The sequence below is a fragment of the Capricornis sumatraensis genome, chromosome 2 (assembly GCF_032405125.1).
Source record: "Capricornis sumatraensis isolate serow.1 chromosome 2, serow.2, whole genome shotgun sequence".
In the NCBI taxonomy this organism is placed as follows: Eukaryota; Metazoa; Chordata; class Mammalia; order Artiodactyla; family Bovidae; genus Capricornis; species Capricornis sumatraensis.
The window spans coordinates 43,806,457-43,825,896 of record NC_091070.1 but is presented as its reverse complement, the minus strand read 5'-3'; the positions used below and the strand labels follow the sequence as shown (position 1 = coordinate 43,825,896).

The 19,440-nt window shown below is 49.4% G+C and overlaps 1 protein-coding gene across 1 annotated transcript in view; it reads right to left on the bottom strand.

The window, feature by feature from the left end:
* The window catches only part of GLDN (gliomedin), a 60,976-nt gene that overhangs the window by 9,019 nt on the left and 32,517 nt on the right, over positions 1-19,440 (bottom strand). Inside the window, exons 3-8 of the mRNA XM_068963556.1 lie at positions 16,390-16,407; positions 15,927-16,034; positions 7,547-7,684; positions 5,155-5,292; positions 1,774-1,857; positions 130-255 (exon numbers count right to left, since the gene is read on the bottom strand). Coding sequence (XP_068819657.1) covers positions 130-255; positions 1,774-1,857; positions 5,155-5,292; positions 7,547-7,684; positions 15,927-16,034; positions 16,390-16,407 — 612 coding nt within the window. The remainder of the gene's footprint in view (positions 1-129; positions 256-1,773; positions 1,858-5,154; positions 5,293-7,546; positions 7,685-15,926; positions 16,035-16,389; positions 16,408-19,440) is intronic.

Genomic DNA, 19,440 nt, shown 5'->3' with positions numbered 1-19,440 from the left:
TAAAAAAGCAATTCTGTTACACCAGTGAGCAAGGATTTCAGACACAGAAACAGGATAAGCCTGAAGGGAGGCAACAGAGGAAAGATAAAATTACAACAGAGATACGGATTATCTGCCAAGTAAAAGCACCTGAGAAATGTTCAGTCACCCAGATGCGTTCATCACTCTTGTTAGCAGACTCTCTTATCCAAGTCCCAAACGTCTCTTTAACTTTCAACACGTGTATTGGATTTCCAATGGATGTGATCATGGATTCTATCAAAAGAAGAGAAAGTTACTCACCTCCCAGTTATGACTGTCACCTACAAACTGGCAGTTGCCATTGGCACTTGCCACCTACCTCTACAAGGATTAAATCATGTGCTGATGCAGCTGCTGACTTTCCACATCCCCTGAAAGGAGCTAAGGGTGGAGAGCAGAAATGAGGCACTCTGTCCTCGGTGGAGGCAGGAGTGGGGGACTGGTAGAACAAGTCTTCAGAGAGTTAGATATTTTCAGGAGCTGATTTTATGAGCGCAGGCTGAAGAATTGATGCTTTTGAACTGTGATGTTGGAGAAGAGTTCCTTGGACTGCAAGGAGATCCACCCAGTCCATCCTAAAGGAAATCAGTCCTGAATATTCACTGGAAGGACTGATGCTGGAGCTGAAGTTCCAATACTTTGGCCACCTGATATGAAGAACTAACTCAATGGAAAAGACCCTGATGCTGGGAAAGATCGAAGGCAGGAGGAGAAGGGGACGACAGAGGATGAGATGGTTGGCTGGCATCACCGACTCAATGGGCATGGGTTTGAGTAAACTCTGGGAGTTGGTGATGGACAGGGAAGCCTGGCGTGGTGCAGTCCATGGGGTCACAAAGAGTCAGACATGACTGAGTAACTGAACTGAACTGAACTGAACTGAACTGAACTGAAGTCATGTTCATATGGTGGCTCAGACAGTAAAGAATCTGCCTGCCATGTGGGAGACCTGGGTTCAATCCCTGGGTAGAGAGATCCCCTGGAGAAGGAAATGGTAATCCACTCCAGTATTCCTGCCTGAGAACTCCAGGGACAGAGCAGCCTGGCGGGCTACAGTAAGTGGAGTCACAAAGAGCCAGACACGACTGAGAGACTAACACTTTCACTTTCTAAACATCTAGAAAAGTACCCAAATCCCTCATGGTGATGACTGCTCCATGGGACTTGCAGAAACTTTGACTGCACGTACTCCTCCTTCACCAGAATCACATGTATACTGACCTTTCCCCCTACCGCTCTGGAGCAGTTTCTCAGAGCTACCTGAAATGCCTTCTCCTGGGCTATAGTCCTCATTTTGCAGCAAAAGAAACATGACTCACAGCTCGCACACTGTGCTTATTTTATTTTTTAGTCCATATGACTTTAAGGTATCTGATTTCTGAGTTTTAAAACAGGATGCTCTGGGACTTCCCCGATGGTCCAGTGGGTAATAACCTGCCTGCCAATGCAGGGAACACAGGTTCGATCCCTGGTCTGGGAAGACGCCACATGCCGCAGAGCAACTAAGCCCGTGACCACAACTACTGAGCCCACACTCTGCAGCCCTTGAGCCACAGCCACTGAGCCTGTGCAACACAGCTACTGAAGCCAGTGCACCTGGAGTGTGTGCTCCACAGCAAGAGAAGGCGCCGCAGTGAGAAGTCCTTTCACCGCAACGAGAGTAGCCCCCGCTACTGCAGAAAGCCTGTACACAGCAGTGAAGACCCATACACAAATAATTTAAAAAATAAACAGGATGCTTTGTTTCTGTACCTGCTTGTGGGGAATGGTGTTCACTGACTTTCTCATCAGTTTTTCCAACCAAGGTATCATCATTTGGTACAGCACACGTCTCACCTAAAACAACAAAGATAATCAGAGCAAATGCAGTTGGCACAGTGAGATGTGTATAACTTTATAACTGGTGCTTTCAGCCACCTCATTCCAGATTCGAGTTCCATAAGCATCCTTGGTTTTTGCTTGCTTGCTTTTAAGCACCAACTCATATGCTTCCATTTTTTTTCCCTCTGCCTGGTGAGTTCCCAACAAACATTTCATGACCATAGTTGCTAAGACTGTACAATCCCGAGAGGATGTCAGTAATAGGAAAATGTCACCTGAGTCTGCTATCCTAACCCTCAGCAACCTGGAGGAGGGGGGGAAGGCTTACTGACACGTTCCTGGCCACTCTGGGCAGGTGGGAATCTATCACAGCTTGCATTTTCTGGAGGGATTTTCACCCTCAGGGAAGTTGATGGGGATGAGGAGCAGCCTCATGATGGGGTGGCCCATTTCACCCTGTCTTCCTGAACTGCCAGGGAGCAGAGGAAGAAGCCTAGAGACAGCCCAGACCAGAGAGGTCGGGGCCCCTTTCCCCTCCTCATTTTCCCTGTTTTTTTCTGCTCAAAGACCTGTGGGACCCAGGCCCTTGAAGGGCACCTGATTCACAGTTGGTTTGAGGCTATGAAGCATCGATCCATCTTCCTTAGCAAATGGGCTGAACTCAGGCCTTTGGTGAAGAGGAGGCTCAGGTGGCAGAAGCAGCACAGAAGGCGGGGGTGGTGTGGCCAGTGGGGGATGAGAGGCCGCAGACCTGCTGCCAGCAGGTCTCAGCAAATCGGGCTTTCCAGGAAAGGCCAGGACCCCGCTTCCCTAGGCAAATTCTGAGGGTTTCCGATCACCTTGTGGTTGCTAGATAGAAAGGAGCACCTCCACCGTCACTAGGGAAACACGCAGAATAAACTACAGAGGTGTCTCTATCAGTAAAATAGGGAGACTCTTCTCAAACGTTCCTTTAGCTGGATGAGCCCTGTCTCTCTGAAGCCCGTCTGCCATGGATGAGAGTGGTCTCGGGGCTGTGGCTCTCCACACACAACCCTGCCTCTCAAGTCCCCCCGCCGAGTTTCCACTTAGGGGCCTGGGCTTTGCACAGAGAGGGTCAGAGAGACCCTCTCCTTCTCAGTCTGAAGAAAAGGTCTCATTAACTTGGGCAGGACTTACCCACCAGCTTCTGAAGCCGAGGGGGGTGGGACGGGGTTAAAGGAAAGGGATAGGAGGGGCAGGAGCGAGGGCCAAGCTCAGATGCTGGATGCCTGGCAACCAGGACTCACTCCTGGGAGGCAGAGCAGAAGGAAACCGCCTCTCTTTTAAAGCAGTTTTCACAACCCTGAAGCCCAACCCCTGCCGACCAGCCTCTTAGCAGATAGGCTAGGCTGGGAGGCCACCTCTCTAGCACCCCTCTCACTGCTGACAGAGCCTCTGGCAAGTCCGAATTCCACAGAATCAGGGTCGGACTTCCCCTCCTCTCAGGGGATGGTTCTGCTCAGCCTGCACCCCCAGGGAAGCTGAACAAAGGGCTGATGCTAAGGGAAAGGGTGGTGTTGAATTAACAGCCTGCTCACTGCTGGGCAGGGTCATAATCAGGCTCCATTTACTGGACGTGATGGTGACATCTCTGAAAGCTCAGATTCACCCATTCTGACAGGTGAGTGTGTGCCTCTCCACCCACTCAAACATCTTCCAGAAAGAACAGTGTACCAGACAGAATGAGTGTTTAGGAAAGTGGTGGAGAAATCCACAGCAAGTGAGAAAGAAACCCCAGTCAGGACCCTCTTCTCTGCTTGCCAGGAAGCCAGGCATCCAGTTGTGCCTCCTTATGGCCCAAGTTAGGGGAATAAGTCCCCGAACATCGCTGTGTGGAGAAGTTATAGCAGCATCTGAGATTGACTTTTCATTAGCATGGCCCTTGATTTCTTCTTAGCTCTCAACCCCATGGCCACCCCTGTCACAACTGGCCGAAGAACAAGCCATCCAGGCCGGCCAGACATCGGTGCCCTTGCATTACTTTGCCAACAAAGGTCCGTCCAGTCAAGGCTATGGTTTTTCCAGTGGTCAAGTATGGATGTGAGAGTTGGACCATAAAGAAAGCTGACAGCCAAAGAATTGATGCTTTTGAACTGTGGTGTTGGAGAAGACTCTTGAGAGTCCCTCGGACTGCAAGGAGATCCAACCAGTTTATCCTAAAGGAGATCAGTCCTGGGTGTTCATTGGAAGAACTGATGTTGAAGCTGAAACTCCAATACTTTGGCCACCTGATGCAAAGAGCTGACTCATATGAAAAGACCCTGATGCTGGGAAAGATTGAGGGAGGGAGGAGAAGGGGATGACAGAGGATGAGATGGTTGGAGGGCATCAGCAACTCAATGGACATGAGTTTGAGTGAACTCCGGGAGCTGGTGATGGATAGGGAGGCCTGCTGCGCTGCAGTCCATGGGGTCGCAAAGTTGGACACAACTGAGCAACTGAACTGAACTGCCCTTTGTTGGCTTATTCTCAACGTGTGGATTTCTGTCTCTGAAAGGAAAATGCTCCAAGCAGGGGCTTTACAGGCAGGCACACAGGTTTGAATCCCAGCTGTTGCTTACTGAGTGGCCATGGACAGATTATGCAGCTCCCTGGGGTTTCAGCTTTGTATCTGTGAACTGGTCAGAATACGACTCCTATATCTTAGGGCTAGTGTAGAATTAAATGAACTGAGCACTTAGCCCTATGCCTACAATGTCGCTAGCATTGTTAGCAAAGCTTAGAGGTGGTGATGGCAGTACTGGGGTATCTATGGGGAGTTAGACGATCTGAATTTCCCCATCGTCTCCATCCCTCCAGCATCAGTCAAGCCCTCTGTGCTCCAGAGATGGTGGATCTGGCAAGAAAGAGGAATAGTCTGGTGATGGCTCAGCCTTTATAGAGAATCCACCTGCCAAATAGGAGACCTGGGTTTGATCCCTGGGTTGGGAAGATTCCCTGGAGAAGGGAATAGCTACCCCATCCAATAATCTTGCCTGGAGAATTCCTTGGTGGAGCCTGGCAGGGTACAGTCCATGGGGTTGCAAAGAGTTGGACACGACTGAGCAACTAGCTCAAGTGAAGGAAGAGGGATGAGGGCAGGAGGCAGGAGGCCTGATTCTAAACCTGCCACCAGTCCTTACCCTGGGCAGGCTGTTCAGGCCTCCCAGGTCGGTGGAGAAGGGGAGGGAATACTCGCTTTGGGCAAAATCTCCCCTTATTTAAAACAATCTGGTCACAAAGTCTGGGTGAAGCCTGAGAGCTTGGGATTGTTAACTGAAGAGGTGGCTCCCTAGGGCAGGGGTGTGTGACCTGGGCACTGGCCGTTGAACATGTTTGGCTGCCGAGGGCCTTTGGATCTTCTGCTTCCAGGGGGACCTGGAGGACCCGGAGGGCCTGGGGGCCCAGGTGGGCCAGGTGGGCCAGGTGGGCCTTGGTCACCTTTGGCACCTGGAGAAAGAGAGAGAGAAGCAGGGGTGGGAGTTGATTAGAGAGCTGTAAGCAGAGATAGGTTCCACACAAGGGAAAAGGAGACGGAGCCGCTCCAGGGAGGCTGGCCAAATCCTGGACAGTGGTCCTCCAGCACTCACTCACACAGGGTCGAGGGAGCTCCCACAGAAGGCGCTGAGTTTCAACTCTGTGCCAGGAACTGTGCTGGGAATTTTAGAAATCTCCCCTTCTTCCCTCCCAAGTACTCTGCGAGGCAGTACCAGCAGCTCCTCGGGTGACCCGGGTCTCAGGGAAGTTCAGGGCTTTGCCCCAGGTCACAGCTGGAGCAGAGCTGCTCCCCCCACCCCCCCGACACTCAGGGCTGTCTCACTTCTTAGCTCATCCTCTTTTTGTTGGCTGATGTTGGGAGATCTCAACCCTGACTGTTTATTAGAATCACCCAAGGAGCTCAAATACAATTATAATGCCTGGACCCCATCCCAGATCACTTCATCAAAATGATGGGGAAGCTGGTCATCTGTAGTTTTTAAAACCTCCAAGGATGCTTCCAGGCATGAGAAATACTGCTCCATGTTGTGGGAGAGATCAGGGGGCGGCTGTCCAGCTTTGGGACCTTGGGCAGGCAGTGTATCCCTCTGAGACTGGTTCTTCATTTCCAGATTCTCATACTCCCTGCCCTGCCCTGTGAGAACCCACTGAGGTCACCAGGGTGAGTGCGCTGATGGTTGGATTCCCTACACATCAGCAGGTGGAGTCACTACACACTTCTGACTTCTGGTGGCCAGGTGGGTGCAGCCCTTTGCAGGGGCCTTTGGTTCTGCAAGTTGCGCAAAGATGCCGCTAGTCTGGGATATTCAGCCCTTTGGTTCTATACTCCTTTCCTGGGCTGACTGGTGATCTGAGATCTCTTTAGCTGCCTCTTCCCAGCCCCACCAAATAGGCCTTTTCAGCTGCTTTAGAACTAAAGGGGTAAGCAGGGGTCACAGAGGCTGAGGGTGGTTCTAAGCCCCCAGCAGAATAGGCAGAGATCATGGCAGATGTGGTCCAGCCCTCCTTTTCCTTCTCTGCCCTCTGGCAGAGGACACACTGAGCTCTGGCCTAGTCTCTAGAATTGGAGTACACTGAGATGCTGCTTTCCTGAATGCTTTGTGGTCACCCTCATTTGTTTGGTAATATAGGGGTGTGTGATATTCTGGATGTGTAGATTTCCCATATAACTGAATATAACATGATCTTATAGTTTCAAAATATATTCACACACACACACACACACACACACACACACACACACACACATATATATATATATATGAATCCTGTTGAAACATCTCTTAAATTTTACATATTTTGTGCACAACCTCCTTTTTTGGAACAAGGCATGCTAAACCTAATTTGATTTTTCCTGGGTGCTTTGATCTTTACACAGTACCTGGTAAATGGCAGGTGCTTAAGAAATTTTGAAAGCTGGATGGGACACTGATTCAGGGTCACTGTCCTGAACATCTATCATCCTGGCTTCCTGAGGACAGATATCATGTCTTACTCATTTTCACATTTCCATTTTCAGCTGCTATAGCAAAGTCCCTAATTCATAAATGGTATTCTCTGATATTCAAAAATGCTCACTGAACACACGAATAGGGTAGTTATGCTTTTATAGTACAAATAGTCCCCAAAGTAAAGTGCTTTTAAAATTCTGTCTCTTCCTCCTCCATGACCATCAGCTGTCACTTACTCTTTCCACCATGTCATTGCCTTTCTGAAGCTTGCTGTGCCATAGACACTAATTACCTACTTTTAACCTGGGCTGGAAACCAGATAAAGAAGATCAGCAACCATGTTTGCCTCAATCCTATGTTAAGAATCTTAGGATAAGGGTCTGAAGATGGCCTGAGCTCAACTCTGAAGCTTGTACTTTCTGCTGTCCTTTGAAATTTCTCACTTCTCTTGTTCTGGATTGTGCTGGATTTAACAGATATTTGAAGGAAGTTTCCTTCATCCTAAATCCATCCAACCATGGCATGGTGCTTTATCTCAACTACTTATGCTTAGATCTCAGATTTGGTCTTACTAACATTGGGCTTACACATGGTTTTCTCCTTGTCAAAAGCACAGGACTGTAAAACATGCTAAGAAACAGATGGGCATCTAGGGCAGATAAGGAGAGATGACCCAGAGCACCCTTGGTACAAGAAACCAGGATGGTTTCTGGGCCCATTCACCCCAGGAGAAGACCATAGCACCAGCCCCTTACCTGCGGGGAGCACATCATTGGACACGTCCCCTTTGTCTCCCTTGTCACCCTTCTGCCCTGCTGGGCCCTCGTTTCCAGGCAAGCCCAGCTCACCAGGGTCTCCCTTTTCCCCTGGAGTTCCTGTGGCTCCAGGTGGCCCTGAGGAAAAAAAAATGATTTATGAGCCTGTTGTGCAGGAAATTCTGGTATACTACTTTGTAATACAGTGCTTTGTGTTTTTAAAGTGAAGCAGCTTCAGAAACCAAATACATAACACTTCATAATCATTTTAGGACAGCAGCAAGGTATAAATTCATGAAAGAATATACTTCTAGGTCGTTCTGTTGAATTTTTTTTAGAGACATTTTGCTGGGCCAACAGGTTGGAGAGAGGAGTGAACCCCAAGAGGGACAGTCACAGTGAGAGCAGAAAGAAGGGGACGCCTCATCAGAAATCTGCCCTTCCCACCCCAGCAGGGAGGGCTGAGCACTTGGAGGACTTTGTTAGGCCCTTGAACAGTGGATGTTGTCATCTGCATTATCTGGTGTATCCTTCACAATACTGGGGTTGTAAGCTGGTCAGTTTTCCTTACTCTCACTTGGTAGAAATTGGAAATAAGGCCTACAGGGTTTACAACTGAGGCTGCTAAGTGAGCAGCAAAAATCTTGATTCCATCTCCAACACCCTTTTCTTTGACATTTGGATGCAAAATGTTTTTAAGCAAAATAGCAAAACAGATCACACTGCTTTAGGACAAGCATTATGAGGGATGGAGAGAGTGTGAACAACAGGTAATGGACAAAATTTCTGTCTCTGCTCACAGGGAGACATCACTACAGGGACTACAGTCCTATTAGGAGTAGTCAAGGTCACGCAGTGACTCATGGCGGCATTGGAAAGTGGGCGGCACAGCATTCTGATGCTGGGAGAAAGGAGACCAATCTTACGCATCATGTGATGCCCCAACTCATAGCAGCTTCCACACAGCAGCTTCGCTGAGGTGAGGAGACAAAAAAGTAGAGTTTGGGGAGATAAAGGTGGCTGGGATTCATGGGACAGAATATGAGAGAGGAGGTCATTGTGTAGAAAGAGCTCTGGTGAACTTCAGAGGGGTTTCCTCAAGTCTTTGGCAGAGTAATAGTCTGTATAAGGTGAAAGTCTACCAGGCAGGGAAAAGAATGAACAGAAAGCCACTCACTATGTGGCTCTCAGAGCTTGAACAGGGGAGGGTCCTAATTCCCGCCAGTCAAAGCAGAGGGATCTCAGAAAATGGTAGGCTGTGAGGTAGAGTCCTTGGAAAGACTTGTGTTAGTAGTGAGGCTAAATTAGCCCAACAGTCAAGGCTGCTGTGGATCTATCGTAACAAACCTTAAAAATACTGAGCAGTAAGCTTAACTGCCTGCCAGGATAGAATTCAAAATCTGAATCACTTAGTCAATGTAATGTAGCATATTAATAATTTAAGCAAGGAAAAAATTACATGATCATCTTGATGGATATAGAAAAGACATTTGATAAAATTCAACACCTATTTTGAATAAAAATTCTCATCACGCTAGGAATAGAAGGAAATGTCCTCAATATGAAAAAGGGAATTCATGAAAAGAACCTACAGCTAACATCATCTCTAGAGCTTCCCTGTTGACTCATATGGGAAAGAATTCTCCTGCCAGCGTAGGAGACTCCGGTATGATCCCCAGGTTGGGAAGGAGGAGGGCATGGCTACCCACTCCAGTATTCTTGCCATGGACAGAGGAGCCTGGTGGGCTATAGTCCATCGGGTCACAAAAGGTGGGACATGACTGAGTGACTAAGCAACAACAACAACGTTCCTAATAATGGAAGACTAAATGCTCTCCCCCTAAGATCAGGAGCAAGACAATGGTGCCTATTCTCGTCACTTTAAATAAAGCACAATAAGGCAAAGAAAAAGAAACAGAGGCAAACAGATTGGGGAGGGATGCATTAAAACTGTCTTTATATATGATATGATTATTTATGTAGAAAATTTATTAAAAAGCTGCTAGAACTTATGGGCACCTAGGGATACTAAGAGGGAAAGTGATTGCTTACTATGTGCAAAGATATTGCCAAATATGGATGAATTAATATGATATCCCATTGCAGGCATCGTTTGTTCATTTTGACAAGAGCCTCCTGGAGATATCACTCAACAGAGATATTTTTCAAAGGGGCAGAGATTTCAGGCAACAGAGAAGAGCCAGAGGCATGTTTCAGTGAAAAACTTCAGTTTCTCTCAACCTCTATAACCAAGAGGCCTTAGGATTCATTGTTTTTCTAATTATGTGGCCAATCCCAAGCCCGCCTTAGGATTCATTGCTTTTTCTAATTATGTTGCCAATCCCAAGCCCCTTCTTAAAGGTTCTGGCTGAGTTCCCCACCAGCTTGGCCAGTCCTCATTCCCTAACTGTCATTCTATGACATTGCAACTGTCCTCCCTCCAGATTTAAAACCAATTCTGATCCCCACCCCCAACTTCCTACCAGCTACACAGGATTCCTATATAACTATCCCAAGAGAATCATAGAATTTCAGATAGGAAGGCACCTTAGAGGTCATTTAGATTAACTTCCCATCCAACCCTGAACACCTCTCAACTCCCACCTGACTGGCTCTTCTCAAGCCCTTGCAGCAGTGGGGAGGTTATCATTAATAAATCGTGTCACACCACAGATGGTGCTGCCATCCTAGCCCATTATTCCCTAAAATGTGCAACTGGCACTCCTAGCACCTTTTCTCTATGCCAAGGGGGTGATAAGCTCTTTTAGATTCAAGGGAGCCTACACAGACCATCCCAAGGAAGACAGCAGTGTAGGAAAGAACCTGAAAGTGTTGATCACATTAAAAAATGCAACAAACAGGGAAACATTTTCTCAATTTCTGCCAATGGAATTGCTGGGGACATGGTGGAAGAGCATGTGAAGAAGAGCAAGGGAAGCCCCTGCAGTGTAGCTACTGGAGGCTCTGCTGTGGAGTCAGTCACATGGATGAGGCAGGTCCCACAATGCATCTCTCACACCACGCTGAGATCCCATGGCTGGGGGTCACCTCTGCCCACAGTTATCAGGACATCTTTCTGGAAAGAGGCTCACTCACTGAAAAGCCCTTAATCAGGGACCTCTGCACGAGCGGACGTTCTTTTGTCAGTATTTTAAATAGGCAATTTGGCACATTATCTGAAGGACACAAAAGATGAGAACGTTGCCATAGAGTCCAGCCAGCACAATGCACCAGAAGATAACTGACACCTCCGAAAGGTGTCGTGTGACTCACATTCAGCAGTGCTCAGGGAAATGGTATCTTCTAGTTACTTGAGGGTTTTCTTTTTCAAGCATTTATTCTAGTCACAAAGAGCCTTTGGCATCATCATTCGATTTCCTCTTCTTTTATTCCTTCCTTTTATGCATTTTCCCCCTTTCTCAAAAAGGCCAGGTGTGAAACAGGAGAACATTCTCACAGCTGTCATAATGCTCAGGGGCTGGTGCCTAATGCTCAGGATATTAAGGACTTTGCTCATGGGTGTATTTTGGCGCTCAGCTGTGTGTGTGCATGATCACTTTCTTCAAGAAAGGGGAGGGGACGTTTTGTCTCTGTCGTCTTTGCCACCTCCACAAAGTTGTCCCTCTTCTTGGTTGGTGCAACCACCTTGGCCGTGCCTGGCCGTGGCGTGCAGAAGCACACCACCACCTACCTCATCACGTTCGCTGGCAGAGGTGGCGGATGTGGCACTGTCTGCCTTCCCCGACTTGGCTACAGGCAGGGACACTGTTAAACACTGAGTGGCCTGGACCAGGGCAGTGTCTGTCCCATGACTGCTGGCAGGCTCGGAGTCAGCACATTCTGCTGCAGAAGAAAGGCCAGACTCTGCTCGCCTTGCTCGGGTGCTGGGTGTGGCTTTCTGCTGTTTTCCTTTCTGGTCGCCAGTGCCCACTCAAAACAAGTCATTTCCCCAGCTTTAGAGTCTGGGGTTGTGTGATCAACTGGGGTCAACGCCATCTTCATTGCAGGGCGTGAAGGAGGACATCTTATTTTTGGCAGCGCCATCTGTCACCCACTGAGGTGGAGGAGATGGGAGCTGAGGGTATTATGCAAAACCCAGACCCAAGGCTGGGATGAATAAGGAGGAGGATGTTTATTTCTGTTTTTGTGGGGACTCGATTTTTAGAGAAAACACTGAAGCATTAACTCTTGAGTGAGAAAGTGAGAGGCAGATGGAAAGAAAGAAAATGCTTGGTTTTGAGGCACAGCATGTCAAACTTCGGAAAAGACGCTGTTTGCAAAAATGTTCAATTCTCTCTAAATCTAAGTTAATGGTTTCAAATAAATGTAAGCATTTCCACTCAGATTTCCTTCCCCACCCTTTGAAACAAGACTACCACCTAATATCTAAAACTAATGCAGCACTTGCTCTGTGTCAGACCCTATTCTAAGCACTTTATATATATAAATTTAGTCCTCCTAAAAACACTATTACTATTCTCATTTTCCAGTTAAGGAAACAGGGCGATTAAGTAACTTGCTCAGGTGCACACAGCTAGTAAGCAGACGAGCTGGGATCCAAACCAAGACTTCAAGCTCTGACTCTGGCCTATTCCACTCTTGTTCTTAGCTTTCCTAAGATCAGAAGGTGAGGGTTAGCTTCATATTTCAATATCCTGGAAACAACCATTAGTCTGGAGCTCTAAACTCTGGTCTCATTAGGTTGGTCTTCTCAAGAGCCCACAGTGGCTCCCGGCTGCCTCCTGCAGACACAGAGCTGAAACCCCCGCTCCCTCCCCACCCCACCATCCTCACCTGGGGCCCTTCTCATAGGCAGGGCCAGCCTCCCAAACAGTGCCTCCAAGTGGGGCCTTTTCCTTCTCTCCTTGCAGTGCCCTCCCCATTTCCCCTCTATTTATTTCCAAGGTGTGGATCACACGTCTCTCTCTTGTCCTTTACACTTAGCTCCACGGTACAACCCATCCTCTATACAGGATCCTATTTGTCCATTATCTTCACAATTGAGTTCAGATTTTCCTTCTGGCAGCATTCCCTGCTGTACAGAATAAAGCATCATCATATCAGAATAACCAGTTACAGAATTCATGCTGTATATAAACTCTATCTTCTCTTTCAGCAGGACTGCAAGCCCTTATGGACAGGAACTATGTCCTACTGTTCTCATTCCTTCATTCTTCACTCATCAGTTCTTTACTGAGCCTTAGCTGGGGTTGGCAGAGAGCTGTGGCAAATAACAGGATACACGAGGCACAGTCTCTCCTTCACAGACAAACACTGGAGCAGACTGTTTCAAAACTGGAAGCCATGTTAGAGTTGTTGGAAGCCTGGCTCCTCGGTGTACAGGTGAGGAGACCCAGGCCCTCGAAGCCAGGCAGAGTTCATGGCAGGTGCTCCCCGAATGCCTTTCCCGGCTCCCTTCTGCTTGCAGAGCAGGGGTAATTCTTTCTGCCTGACACGTGGGTTCTTGATGAACTGTGCATCCAGCCTGTGTCCTATGGGCTTCTCTGAAGGGCTGGTGCCTTCCCACCCTCCTGGTGAGACTCAGAATGAGGCTCAGCAGCATCCTTAGACAATTAATAGCACTAGCTCCCAGGGCCCGGGCTTCCTTCCCCCTGCTCTGCTTTGTAGCACCTCGGGTAATGCCTCTTGGACTCAACACCCTCCAGCCTGGAAGTATTCGGTGCTGTCGTGTTTAAGAGCAGGGGTCCAGGAGCCAAGGCCTGGAGTCAAGCCTGCCTTTTACGCTTATTAGCTTTTGGACACTGGGCATGTTATGTCCACTATGATTGCCCGCCTTCACTGGGTGCACCAGGCTCTGGAGCCTGGTTCTCACGGACCTCACGTTCTCCCTAGGTGGCCAGACTATCAGCACATCAGCGAGCAACATGAGCAGAGGAGTTCAGGGAGGGATCTATGCTTCGGAGGAGAGCAGGGGATGTTACTGAGCTGGTGAGGCAGGGGTGGGAGGGGGTGAGGGGGGTCCAGACATGGAGGTCAGGGGCGATCTTGAAGAGGAGGAGGAGGTATCAGCTGCGATTGCTCCAGGGGAGGGATGGGCTGGGGCAGTGGTGCACAGGCCCTGACAGAGGGCCCGGGCCTGTTTGGAAAATGGAAAGATGAGACTTCTTCATCTGGGAAAAATAAGGCTCGCAAATATCCCCATCTCCTGGGGCTGTTGTGAAGACTCAGTGAGGTAAATGTAGAGAGGATTTGGTAGAGTGCCTGACAGTGAATGTCAGCTATTAATATACACCATTGTTCAGAGACCACTGCTAGAGTGCACAGCCTGCTGCTGCTGCTAAGTCACTTCGGTCGTGTCCAACTCTGTGCGACCCATAGACGTGCACAGTCCTATCTCTGCGGAACATGGGCTCTTTAGCCTGTTTTTGGAAATAGCACTTGTTGTTCCCTCTTTCTGGAAGGCATGCCCACTCCTCCCCTCTCCCAACCCTGCCTGCCAAACCACTAAAGATCCTGGAGCTCTCTGCTGACATGATGGCCCCTCCTTCTCCACGGCCATGACCCTGGCCCTGAGGGTCACATCCTGCATGTGGCTGGCAGAGAGACCCGGACCACCATGCAGAAGGCTCTGGAAGGGCCTGGCCCCCACCTCCTACCTCACCTGGCTGTATGCCGCCTCCCCCAGCTGCCCTAGCAGGGCCTTGGCAGGTGTGTGCACCCCACTTGGGCCACCGTCTGCCTTGCTCTTGTCCCTCAGGTCTGACCTCCGACATGACCTCTTGACCCTCTTTCTCTGCCCCGCTTATAGCACACTGTTCTTTCCTTTCTGCACCTCACCCCGTGATTACAGATGCATCTGATTGTGGACTTTACGTCCGCCTCCCCACCAAGGACAGTAAGTTCCACGATACAATAGGGGCTGCGTCTATTTTGTTTCCGCACCAGCACTGGGAACCCTCTCAATAAATGCCTGCTGAGGAATGTTCCCACCCTCTCCTAGGGCTCCTCCTGCTGCTCAGCCTGTCCTTGGCCTCCTTTGCTGGCTCCTCCCTTCTGCTTGGTCACTAGATACTGCTGCTCCTCCTGGATGGGCCCAGGCTCTCCTCTTGGGTGGCTCCCTCCCGAAGGGGCTGGGCCCATGGCCCCAAAGCCCATCGCCTCGGGTGACTCCCTAAGGTACACCTCGAGCCCCAGGGTTTCCTCTGACTGCAGACCGGCATCTTCAAGGCCCTCTGACACCTCCTCCTGGACATTTCAAGGCGTTTCAAACTGAGCACATCCCACGCTAGGACCTAAGTCGGTCCAGGGCTGTCTCCACCTTAGGGAAGGGTGGTCATGCAGGAGGAAGATCTTGGAGTCAGCCTTGGTACTTCCCTCCCCCTTCCTACTTATATTTGCCTTCCCCAAGTACTGTTGATTTTACCCCCAAAACATCACTCAGCTCATCAAGCTTTGCACATCCCACCTGCATCCCTTCTGCCTGCCTGCTGAGTAGCCTCTTCACTGTCTCCCCGTCTTGGCTCCCATGCTTGCTCGAGTTTGTCCTCCCCCAGTGGGGGTATCACAGAAAGGCAGATCTGATCATGTCCCTCTCCTCCTCAAAACCCCTCTGTGGCTTCTCTTGGCTCCCAGAACAAAGCCAGTTCCTTTCTGTGGCCCTGCCAGCTCTGGCCCCTCCTCCCACTCCCTGCAATTACACTGGTCTCTGGGTGGGATGAGAATGCATCCTGGGCCCAGGAAGGGAGCAGGGGAGGGCATTCACAGCCCCTGGGCTTTGGCAGGGTGGCGGGGACAGCACAGCCCTTGGTTTCTAGTCAGATGGTCCATGCTAGAGTCTGAGCTGGTCGAGGGCTGAGCCATGCTCCCAACAGCCCGTCCTTGGACACAGGGTTTTCACAGCCTCCTCCCTTCCCTCCTGCAGCCTCCCTTCTGTGGCTGCCCAGGGAGGTATGCAGGGCAAGGGGCCGAGTACAAACCCTGGTTCTTACAATGCCCAGGGCTAACCTGATTTGGCTGTGTTACCTCTCTGGTGTCAATTTGACCACATTCACCTCTCATCCTCTCTGTCCAGCTACCCTGGCCAGGGCAGGAACTGACCCTTGAACAAACTTGGGGTACCAGTACAGACACTCTTTCCTCTTCCATCTGTCTGTTTGCATCAGAGCAAGCAGAGGAGTGGACATCAGTTCCCAGGAACACTGCTTCTCCCAGGCAGCCTGGACATACACCGTCATCAGGGTTGGACCAAAAAGGAGGCCCTTATAGCCTCAGAACACAGCAGCTTCCAGGCAACACTTAACCAGCCTTGCATTCAGAGATCCAGCACTTTCCCCCACTGCACCAGTGCTGGCTCATCCAACATGCAATGAGGGAGACAAAACAACCAAGGGATTTAATTAGAAAAGCTGTGCCTAAATACCCATTTTTCCTCTTTTTCCATTGGCTCCTTTTTCGCCTTTGGGGCCCTGGGGACCAGGCTGTCCGTTTGATCCATTGTGTCCTGGTAATCCACTGACTCCGGGAGGCCCTGCATCAAAACACGGGAAACGGGAACACTGAAAAAATTTTTCACTGAAGTTAATTTCCTTTAGCCAGTGAGACTGGGCAGGCATCAAGACCTCTCCCAGAGCTTCTCCTGCTTCTTCCTTTCCTTCCCCACCACCACCCAAAGCAGTGTCAGGTAGGGAATGGTGATGGCAGGCTCTCAAGTGGAAGGGGGCTGGAGAGCTGGTGACTCGGGTAGAGAGAAGGTGGGGACACAGCTGTAGTCAAGGCTGCCTCCGGACTCTTCCCCCCTCCCTGCCTCAGTCCCTTCTGAGGGATCCTGGGGAGCCAGCCACCCACATCCTCCCTGCAAACTCAGAATATCTATAGGTTCTTACCTGCTGGGCCAGGTGGTCCTACAACAGAAGAAAAATTTAGATGATAAACCACAGATAGAAGTAAGCTTCCGAACTCGAAGAACAAAGAGCATCTTCCCCCTCTTAAAACATACTGATCATCTATGAGCCCTAAGGAATTGCCCTGTGCCTTTTATTTAGAACTCAGTATATTTGCCCAAAGAGCCTTAAAAACAATTAGACAAATACCCACAGCCCAGTCAAACCCACTTTTGCTCAAGTTCTAGTGGACTAAGAATAATTTCTAAGTGGCTTCACCATAGACTCCAAAGTCAACTTAATTACATGAGGTTTGGTGATCATGTGGGTGGGCCTGCAGTTTGCGTGCAGCTAGGTGTCAGGAAGTGCTGCATTTGCAGGGCTGAGCCAGCTGTCCTGGGAGCAGCCCTGAATGCACTCATCCAGACAGCCTGTCTCCTCTGGGTTACCCAGGGGAGTTGAGAGCAAAAGCTGGTTTGCTGGGTTTCTATTTTGTTGCACAAAATTGCCTGAGAAAACCTGAGGGCTCAGATCAGGTAACAAATACCTTTCTTCATTTGTAATCACCCTAAAAAGGATCTAAGGTGTTCAGGTGAATCATTTACACATAATCTAACACAATAAATTGTTCCACAAACAGTTTTAGTGTCAATTATTCCACTTAATAAGCACTCATACAGACCAGTCAGGTTGAAACATGAACAGTTGAAGGTCTTTGTTTCTCTGACCACATAAATAGGCACCAATATTGGAGTGGGTGCGTGAAGGCTCAGTTGCTTCAGTCATGTCCGATTCTTTACAACCCCATGAACTGTAGCCCACCAGGCTACTCCATCCATGGAATTCTCCAGGCAAGAATACTGGAGTAGGTTGCCATGCCCTTCTCCACTTGGAGTGAGAAGGTCTGTCTAAAGATCCAAGTCCTGTGACTTCTCAGAAAACCACCATTTACGAAGCACTTACTGTGTGCACCAAAATCTACCCATAGAAACCCTGGGACTTCCCTGGTGGTCCAGTGGTTAAGAATCCACCTAATAATGCAGGGGACATAGGTTCAATCCCTGGTCTGGGAAGATCCCACATTCCTCAGCTTAGCTAAGCCTTTGCACTGCAACTACTGAGCCTACACACCCTGGAGACCATGTCCTACAACAAGAGAAGCCACTGCAAGGAGAAGCCCATGAACCAGCCGGCAGTGAAGAGTAGCTCCGGCTTGCAGCAACTAGAGAAAGCCAGTGTGCATCAATGAAGACTCAGTGAAGCCAAAAATATTAATAAGATAATAATAATAATAAAAAAGAAATCTTGGTCCTTGAATCTGTCATGTTTACAATCGAACTGAGTTAGGTGAATACTCTGAAACCACAGCGAGATATGAGGGAGCAACAGAAAAGCAACCACAGAGGTGCTGGGGCAGTCTGGGCAAAGGGCAGTCTGAGCAGGACTTCAGAGAGGGTAAGCCTTCACTTGTAGCTCTGAAGGCCCAGGGGGCCTGAGACAGCTGCAGGGCTGAGGGCTGGGCACCCCTGCACGAGACCAACTGGAACAAAGGTCCAGGGGTGAGAGAGAGAAGGGAAACTGGCCCCGCTGGAATGTGTGGTGATGAAGCCGGGGTACTTGGCGGAGGGATATGGCGCAGCAACGCTTGAAGGCCTGGTGGCGGGGCACAGGCAGTATCTACAAGGCAGCGCGGAGCCGTAGTAGAGTTTTAAGAAGGAAAGATGACACTGAAATCTGCGCGCTTGTGATCCTTTCTGTAGATGGAAATAGAATACAACTAGGGAGAAGGAAATGGCAACCCACTCCAGTGTTCTTGCCTGGAGACTCCCAGGGACGGGGGAGCCTGTTGGGCTGCCGTCTATGGGGTCGCACAGAGCAGGACACGACTGAAGCGACTTAGCAGCAGCAGCAGGGAATGAGATGAGAGAGAGAGAAAGAGGCGGGGGTGGGGGTGTGGAGGAGAAAATATTCAGAGGATGTTTGTAGTTCAAACTTGGGACAAGGTTGAAGATAAATGTGGTTGGTGACTGTAGCGTTGTAGACGGAGCTAGAAATGCGAGAGGTATTTTCAGCAGAAGAACGGGCAGGACTCCTTGTCTGGTTGGAGGCAAAACAGAAGGCCTCTCAGATGATTCGGTGCCTGGAAGTATCCAGGCCTATTTGAAAGACATGAAAACTTTCAAAAGAGCAAGTGTTTGACAGTATGCTTTATATATATATATAGTCCTATGTTGCGCAAAAATGATTTGCTGAAAATGACAACGGCATTTTCTAGGATCAGGGTAGCCCGTAGTCATACCACAAGATGGCGCCACAAACGCCATGGTAAGGACGCAACGTGGACTTTCCATAGCTGTCAGACAGAAGTCAATCCACAGTCAATCCGGACTGCCGATAGAGCCAAATTCAGATGTGCAGGTTGGTAGAAAAAAGGTGAACTAGCAAGAATCAACTGTATATAGTAGGTTGTAAGAGTTCTCGGGACAGTCCGTTTCCATGCAAAGGAGTATTAGAGAGAGGTCCTGGCCGGAGCTGTACACTCAGGGCACATTAGTTAGGGCCAAGGATGTTGCTATGATGAGGTGCTTAGATTAGGGTTTACTGACCCTGACCCGACGTCCTTGACATCCTACGGCTACAGTTCTTAGTCACTTGAGGCCTAGAGTGAACTAGAATGCTTGTAAAGATGCAGATACCTGGGACCAGTCTGGAGATTCTGATCCAGTTTGAATTAGCATGAGGCCCGGGAACCTGCATTTTTACCAAGCACCACAAGTTACTGGAGTGCAGATGGTCCTGGGTCCCCTGGACCTGATGTGAAAGTTCTCTGGGAAAAGAATCAGTCATTGTCCTTACAGGGGTTCCTGACCCTAGAAAGACTGGGAGATACTACCCTTGAGGTAAGAGTGAAATATCTGAGCCAAATCTGGGGATGCAGAGAGGGGGACACACCGTACCTGGAGGGAGGCAGGAGACAGAAGCAGCACCAGGAAAGAGAGAGAGAGTGCTCTGGAGATGGAAGAGCAAGGCCAGCCCAGCAGGCCTCATGCATGT